The 8199-nt window shown below is 37.1% G+C and overlaps 1 protein-coding gene and 1 long non-coding RNA gene across 2 annotated transcripts; one reads left to right on the top strand and one right to left on the bottom strand.

Annotated features, from left to right (window-relative positions):
• Positions 1–550: 550 nt before the first annotated feature.
• tmem120ab (transmembrane protein 120Ab) lies at positions 551–8176 on the bottom strand. The gene is made up of 12 exons (XM_084716623.1): positions 7916–8176; positions 7505–7623; positions 7165–7281; positions 6958–7017; positions 5367–5462; positions 5167–5256; positions 4484–4549; positions 3376–3437; positions 3193–3285; positions 2945–3009; positions 2643–2711; positions 551–1488 (listed from the first exon to the last, which is right to left on the bottom strand). Exons 1-12 carry the CDS (start codon positions 7982–7984, stop codon positions 1375–1377), a joined length of 1020 nt encoding a protein of 339 aa, XP_084572749.1. The 5' UTR covers positions 7985–8176; the 3' UTR covers positions 551–1374.
• On the top strand, positions 1395–7431 carry LOC146329090 (uncharacterized). The gene is made up of 3 exons (XR_014769950.1): positions 1395–1519; positions 6941–7010; positions 7245–7431. It is a non-coding gene; the product is annotated as an uncharacterized LOC146329090 (long non-coding RNA).
• Positions 8177–8199: the final 23 nt, after the last annotated feature.

Here is an 8199-nt window from a genome sequence, read left to right as displayed (position 1 = left end):
GTGGAGGCTTGATATTTTACAGTTTAACAGTAAACTTTATGGTCTAAAATGACATTAGGGCACTCAAACAGTAAATATGTACTGTAAAACAAGATAAATGTTGTAGAGTAAGAAAAGCTGTACAATGAAAATGAAATGATAAACCTAACCCCCTAAATTAAGTAAAAAAAAAAAAGCACCTCAGTACAATATATGAGTGAATGTGCTAAGTTACATTGGCTCTATCTTCATTTAAGGCTGCATTCTGTGTCTAACTACAGTGAGAAAATAATTGTGTAAAATAATGAGATCATATTAGATGGACTTTTTAAAATCCCTGCAGGGAAACAACTCACCCAACTTTTACTCAACCTGATAAAAGAGTGCGCTCAGTGAACAGCAAATCTCTACCAGGCAACCCCAAAAAAATATTTGTATGTAACTCCTTTGTAATCACAAACATTTTAATTAGTAACTGTAATTTAATTACATTTTTTGTCAGTAACTATAATGGGTTACAATTACATGTTTTGTGATTTAATGAAATGTAATTAGTTACATGTAAGCAGTTGTGTGAAATTTTGTCATAATTAGCATATACATTTTTGAGTTATGGCCAACAATACATTTTCTCAGGTCACAGTGACCTTTGACCACCAACATCTAATCATTTCATTCTTGAGTTCAAGAGGTCATTTGTACCAAGAAATTACCTAAAGACATTCTTGAGATGTCACATTTACAACAATGGGATGAGGTGAAAACACAGTGCCTCAGCTCGTGGCTGTCACCGGCGTGGAGCCAAACGTTTTTTCAAGGTTTTTTAAAAAAATCAGAATCACAGAGGTCCTTCAGCATACAGTCATGAATGTGCAGGAAAAAAATTAGGTTGATCGGTCCAGTGGTATGAGAGGTTCACTGTGGACATGCTCCAGGTCCAGTGATCACTCACTCACACATGCACACACATACACAAACACACGTATATATACACACACAAGTGATTGCATGATTGCTTACAGCTGAAAGGGATGATAAAAGTCAAATATAATCACATACATGTATTCACAAGCATAAAAAATTAAGTACTAAAACAGCTTTGCAAAGACTATGTCTGTAAAATGACTTTATTGGAGGGTACAGTTATTTGTTGTCTTTTCTTGAGAGTAATTTACTGATTATACAGCAACAGCAACAGGATTGTGAATCACAGTTATTAATGGTGATTGATTGTAACATTTTTCATATTAATGTATCTACTGGACACGTACTGTGATATTAGTCAGGAGATTTATAATAATTTGATAGCATAATAACATAGCAAACAATACTGATGACAGCAAGTTTTGATTCGAACAACATTTTGTGGACATGTTTTTTTTTTCTTGATAAGTATCACAGACTCTTTGGTTTCTGATTCCTGCTCTTGAGTTTCTGGCGGACCACAGCAACGGTGGTGAAGAAGTTTCCCATGAACAGAATAAGGAAGCAGAGACCACACATCAGGACCTGGCATCATGAGGAACATAGAGAACAATACGTGAGTAAGCAAAAATCTAATTTGACTTTAATTCAGAATAATCTTCATTGATATATGATTTATTTTTTTTGGGGGGGGGTGAAGTCTTCAGCAGTAATGTGGAGTTGCTTTCAAACATGCAAATGCAAATTCAAGACAGATTTTGCAGAGAAATTATATTTATATAATGAAGAATGAAAAATGTATGCAAAAACTCATTGTAATGTCTCATGTCTGAACATGTGAACACACCCTTCATGAGCCATACAGATAACAAGGCCTCTCAGACAGTAAATATACAGAGTGTTAAAGGGACAGTTCACTCCCAAATCCAAATGAAATATTTAATATTTTTCCTCTTACTTGTGGTGCTATTTATTGATTGATTAAAATCTAAAAGAAAAGGGTTTCACCCATAGGGTTCTAAGAAAAAACAGATTTTTTTTCGGATATGACAAAAAACATAAATCAAATTTCCCTCTGACGTATGTATATGACACTGTTGTACTGCTGTTTTCTGTGTTGTCAGGTGTATTTAAAAATGGCCACCATGTGAATATGGTGAATTAAGTGTTAAGTGTGAAGTAAAGTTACCAAAAGGGTACTTTGGATGAAAAAAGGATCTTAGTGGAATCCTTAGTCTCACAAAGAACCCTTGACGAACCCTTTTTTCAAAAAAGGCTCCTTTGGAGGCAAATGGTTCTCAGTAGAGCATCAGCCCTTCATGAAGAACCCTTATGGAACCCTCTTTTCTAAGAAATGGAACTTGGCTTCATTGGAAAAACTCAACAGAGATGTCTTGTAGATCCTTACAACAACATCTGTGGATTATCTTGAGTAGCTGATTTCTGGAAAGAGACACTGAGTTTTTCAAATGTACTTTTTTACATTTTGAGCTCCATACGCCAAGTGCCATTTGGTTCAGTTATATTTGACATCTCTACAACCATCGCTATCTGCAAAACTCAGCAACTCACACTAAATCGGTGGATAAATAGTGCTACAGCTAGAGGAAAATATATATTTTTGATTTTTGGGTCAACTGCCTCTTTAAAGTTGATAAACTGATATTGTAAATGTCGAACTGTTCTGAAGGACAGAAGCAGGTGAAGCAGTTAAACTTGGAGACCATGAAAGTACAGACCTGCCATTCTTTACAGTCTGGGAGCTGAGCCATTCTGAAGAGAGACAGGCTGTTGAAGAGCTGCCAGAACTGCAAGACAAAACATGAAGACCCAATGGTTTATTACAGAGACACACTAAAGGTTTAACTATCATCAGTATCACCAAAGCATGACTCCGCGGAATGATATTAAGACGTCAACATTTTTTTGTCCGTTTTTTTTGTCTGCTCCAGTCTAAACCATGACGAAGCGTGATTTTTAATGCAACCTAAGCATAAGTTAGAGGACGTTTCTCAAGTTCAGTGTCACAGACTGTACTCACATGGCCAAAAAAGAGGAAGGGCAAGAGAAACGTCAGCCCTTTCCACATCCATGACTGAAATCCCTCTGAAAACAGGAAGCAGAGAAAAATTTACATCACTTTTTTTTTTACTCCCACAATGTTTATTTTGAGCAGTCATGATGATGAGTCACCCTCATTGGGTCTTAATTTTTGTCAGCTAGATATTTAATTATGATATGCCTGGCTGAGTGCGTCTGTATTCTGTGCCCTTGGCCGGTGTATCTCACCCACGGTCAGATCCATGTTGTGTCTTTCTCCCAGAGCTCGTAGTCTGTACAGACAGCCGCTCTGATAATAGCACTGCAGACACTGAACAAAACCTGCGAGGAAGAGAAGAAACACTGATCAGGCTTTGGTTTGAGTCAGACAAGTTTGAACCATGAATCTATTTTCAAGTACTTTGACCTTACTTTGATACAAGGAGTAGGCAAGGAACTGGTTCCTGAAGGTCTTGTACTGGTTCCCATCTGGCCTTCAGTGTGAAAGGGAGGAAACTTGTCATAACACAGAAAATACGGCAATATTTTTCACATCAGCCATATTGATATGAAATAGTAGGGTCAACACAGATTTTACTAATGATACTAATTAAAGGGACAGTTCACCCCAAAATCAAACGTGCATATTTTTCCATCTAGATTTTTTTTTGGCAAGAGTTGCAGATTTTTGGAGGTATCAGCCGCAGAGATGTCTGTCTTCTCCCAAAAAAAGGACACTTAAAAATTCAAAACCATGGGGCGGCCCTGTAGCTCAGTTGGTAGAGCGTCCGCCCCATGTATGGAGGCTGTTTGTCCTCTGCAGCAGCCGCTGGTTTGACTCACGCCTGCAGCCCCTTGCTGCGTGTCATCCCCCGTCTCTTCACCCTATTTCCTGTCTGCTCTTCAACTGTCCTATCATAATAAAGGCAAAAAAAGCCCAAAAACATAACTTAAAAAAAAAAATCCAAACCAGTGTGTCTTTCCAAAAATCTTGACCCAGTTACTCAAGATAATCCACAGACATGTTTCATGTAGGAACTACTGTCTTTCTACAACAAAGTCTGTGGATTATCTGGAGTAACCGGGTCATGATTTGTGGAGACAGTGGTTTTAAATTCAGATGTATTTTTTGGTGCTTTGAGCACCACAAGCTGAGTTCCATTTAGTTCTGTTTTATTGGAGAGAAGGCAGATGTCTCTGCGGATATCCCCAAAACCGTGCAACTCACACATAAACCGTTTAGATGGATAAATATCACTACAGGCCAGGGGAAGAATATGTATTTTTGATTTTGGGGTGAACTGTTCCTTTAAAGACCAGTCCCTTTGTTTGACCTGAATGTGACAGAACCTTAACATCCTTGTCAACCCGACTATTTCATGTCAAAATGGCTGCTGTGAAAAACAGTAATTTAAAGTAATGAATGTATTTTTCTCTCATATGAAGAAACGGGTGTGGATGAGAATCAGTGGCAAGGATTGTATGATTTACATTTCTTCTTAATCTGTTATTTAGTTTTTAAAAATCTTCTTCTACTCACCATGTCAGCATTACACCGGACAAAAAAGCTGAGATGTAGTGATGAAAAACCCACCAGCCTTTGATTCTATGATGCAGGACACATATTATATATATTAAGATTGGATAACACTTTGAAAAATGATTAACTGCCATAATAACTAGCTACCATTGCCAAAAAGATAAGAATATTTAACTTAAAGTCTCACTAGACGTCAGCAAACTATTCGCTATGTAAAGATGGAGTGAAGTAATGGCACCCTGAGCACAGAATGAAATCACACTCCCTTTGTATTTGTTGTAATTCAAGCTTTTCTGTTCTTTGTTTTGATGAACCCATGCATGTTAGTCCCTCTCTGTCCATCCTACATCTGTTTTCAACATAGCAGCAAGAAATGTTCTCATATTACAACTAAACAGTGCACTAAAATATGTTTATATGCCAAATAGGCAGTGCAAAAAGATTCTTGGTCCAAATTTGATCAGTATTGCCTAGTGTTATAGTTTGATTCAAGCTTTACTGAGTAAATGAATTTAATAAATTAAGCAGACATTTGTCTTGGTCTGTGACGCTGATGGTGTCATGTAGTGGCAGTGAATGTCACACATTGCACCTTTAAGTTTTATTTATGAAAAATATGTTGTTGTATATGTAGTTGGATTTGTTGTTATATTAGATGGTTGGAAGAGAGGTATGGATCTGACCTGGATCCGTTGGTGATGAGGATGCTTTCCCTAATAGTTAAAGTACAATAGTACCACAGCAGCAGGAAATTGAGGATTGCATCAAAAAATCTAAAGTCAGAGACAGAAAACAAGGGTTGGATTAAGACATACTTTACGGTGCATGCTCTGGCTGTGCAATAAACTCAGCTACTGATGTGTGATATACTGATGAGACTTACCTGTAGCTCACAAAGAAATAGCACATGAAGGAGAGCAGCAGCAGCAGGACTGTGAGGTACAGCTTGAACTTCTCATATTCATCTTTGTAGGCAAATCTGACAAGGATGTGACAAATGCAGATCTCAATATACAATACAAGGCTGTTTTAAGGACCTTTGTGTGGGATTTACTGGCATCTAGTGGTCAACTTGCAGATAGCCAAATTCTGACAATAAATCTCAGAAAATCTTACATAGTGGAACTTTAAAACAAATGAGATCTGCAGAAATTCATTGGCCAAGGAAAGTTTTGATTTACAGAAATCAGGTTTCCTTTCAATATTAAAACAATTAAGAAAGAAATTAAATATCAATTAGTTATCAATATTAATTTCAAATGCTTGTTAGACAACTGAATCCTGATTACATGATAAACCATCTCATTGAGTGAAAGTACCAGAGGTGTTGGACTCAAGTCAGACTCAAGTCACAAATTTGATGATGACTTGACCTGACAAAATCAAAAAGGACTTGTTAAGTGGACTTAGACTTTTAGACCAATGACTCGTGAAGTCACATGGACTTTTGACTTGAAAATACTTGACACCTTTCCCCAAGCCTAAATATTCAAAAGTATGTTATTTAAAAAGTGCCTATTTCCTGATCTAACAATAATGTATCAATAACATAACCTTATCAATTACCAGCAAGTCTTGATTCCCAAGATCCACTTTGTTTGAACCAATCTAATAGCATCCAGTCAAGTTGCAGGAGAGAACCATGAATACCTAACCAGGGGCTCAATCGATCAGAAAACAGTGTGCGATGTTTCAAGGTTGAATGACAGGTTTCCTCAAAATGGTGTGCAATAGTGTGTAACAGTATGTTTTCTCTTGTTTTTTGGGTGTGTCAAAGGTGTTACCCATTTAGCGGTGATGCGTATATAAACACCAGCGTATTAAAAAGATGTTACAGTGCACTGTGCTTGTGTATGCAACAGAGTGTTCATGCAGCAATGTTTCTGTAGCTTAGTTGGTAGAGAATGTGGTCCATGTACTGAGGCTGTCTGTCCTCTGCAGCGGCTGCCAGTTCAACTCCCACCTGTGGCCCTTTGCCCTTTGTCATCCCCTCTCTACCTCCTTTCCTGTGTACTCTTCAGCAGTCCTTATCCAATAAAGGCAAAAAGCACCAAAAAATAATCTTTAAAAAAAACCCCAAAACATTGTGCTGTGTTGTGTAGCTGAACTGATGTTACTTTGGAGATGCAACAACTTACAACTTTGTTCGACATTTGAAGTTGCATAAAGAACAGTACGTCAAGGCTCTGTTATTAAAATGATATCACATTAGTTGAAGAGCGCATTATGACTTGATTAGGACTCAAAAGCAGAAGTCAAGGACCTTGACTTTGGACTTCAATGCAAAGACTTGAGACTTAGATGTTACTTGCGAAACAGTGACTTGGTCCCACCTCTGGAAAGTACCCATATAAATCTTAAGAGGTAGCCTACGGTACTCAATGAAAGATTTTGTTTCACTAGACAAATGTTATACAAATAAGAAGTAGACTTGACATTCAGGTTTTCTCTTTGCAGTGATGGTCTTTACTTACTTTGACTGCTTGCTGAGAAGAGTCACATTCACATTTCCTAGAACCAGACTGAGGTACAGCCTGCAAAATAAAACAATTATTTTATTTTTCTCATTTAACTTTTCAAGAGATGAATATAATTTGTCCATAGTTATGTATTTTAGTCAGAGCAGTAATGTCAACTTGTATTTTTGCTTCTGCATCTTTAGATTAAACAAAAGTCATTACCCATTTTTCTTGGGAAGGAAAGCTTCCATTTCAAAGAAAGTGTTTGATCGTGTCTTTATTTTCTCTTTGATTTCATCCAGGGTCTTCACATCCTCTTCAGATGGTCCTGTGCTGCATCTGATGGATAATAAAAGGGCATAAGATAAGTCTAAATATCAACGACACAGCATGACATGTTTGCATGTGTTTGTTGGGCTGAGAGAGGTCCAGTTTCTGCCCAGTTTGGGTCTGTGTGCATATACACATGTGGGTGTAGATGTATTGTATTAATGCATAATGTAAAATCTATATATCTATACAATAAATCTGTGTCCACACAAATTAATGTGTATAAACTAACTTTTTTACGAGGTGGGACAAGTCCTTCAGTCTTCTGCGCTGTTTGGAGATGGAGGTACAGCAGTTGTTTTGTAGTTTGGAAATTTCATCCAGTTTCTGTAAGTACATTCTGTGTGTCTCCTGCATGAGAAGAACACAGGATCACATCAATAAGCAACAAAAATGTAGATTAAAAGGTATATTGTGTATTGTAGTGTTGAACTTTTTTGAACTATGGATACAAACTAGAGCTTAACCTATATATTTGACATGAAACCAAGCAGATATATTGCAGTTTTACAAGAGATTTAGCTCCTGGATAAACATTTCATCTTGTGGTTTAAGTAATGTAAACAAACAGTATGTTACAGTAAGCAGTTGACTTATTGAACTGTTCTATGTGAATAAGCTGTTATTGTCAGTTGTTTCTTACCTGGAGCTGTTGATACTCATCTTCCAGACATTTCCACTCCTCCAGAACAGCTGTTAAACCTTGAGGCATTTTGTGAACACTAATCTTTCACTTAATTTTACACACAACGCCCACACTCACCGACTTAAAAGAAAACCTAGTAAGGCTTTTTTAATTGTTTAAACACCAAGAAATGACTTGCACATAATGCAATGTTGAAGTATTTCTCTCGAGGGTGTGTATCACATCTCTACAGACAGTTTATTGCATGAAGTGAACTTTGACTGGTACAAATGTGCAAGATT

This window comes from Lutjanus erythropterus, chromosome 4, assembly GCF_056507025.1.
Source record: "Lutjanus erythropterus isolate fLutEry1 chromosome 4, fLutEry1.hap2, whole genome shotgun sequence".
NCBI classification, from domain to species: domain Eukaryota; kingdom Metazoa; phylum Chordata; class Actinopteri; order Lutjaniformes; family Lutjanidae; genus Lutjanus; species Lutjanus erythropterus.
The sequence above is the reverse complement of the archived record's forward strand: the minus strand, read 5'-3'. Positions and strand labels throughout refer to the sequence as shown.

Excerpts from the sequence above, each read along its gene's own strand:
- tmem120ab (XM_084716623.1), bottom strand. The coding sequence starts at position 7,984 with ATGCCTCAAGGTTTAACAGCTGTTCTGGAGGAGTGGAAATGTCTGGAA. Across the intron at positions 5,463-6,957 it reads CTTCTCAGCAAGCAGTCAAA|ATTTGCCTACAAAGATGAAT; the intron begins GTAAGTAAAGAC and ends CATCCTTGTCAG. Across the intron at positions 3,010-3,192 it reads CAACATGGATCTGACCGTGG|AGGGATTTCAGTCATGGATG; the intron begins GTGAGATACACC and ends TCCTGTTTTCAG.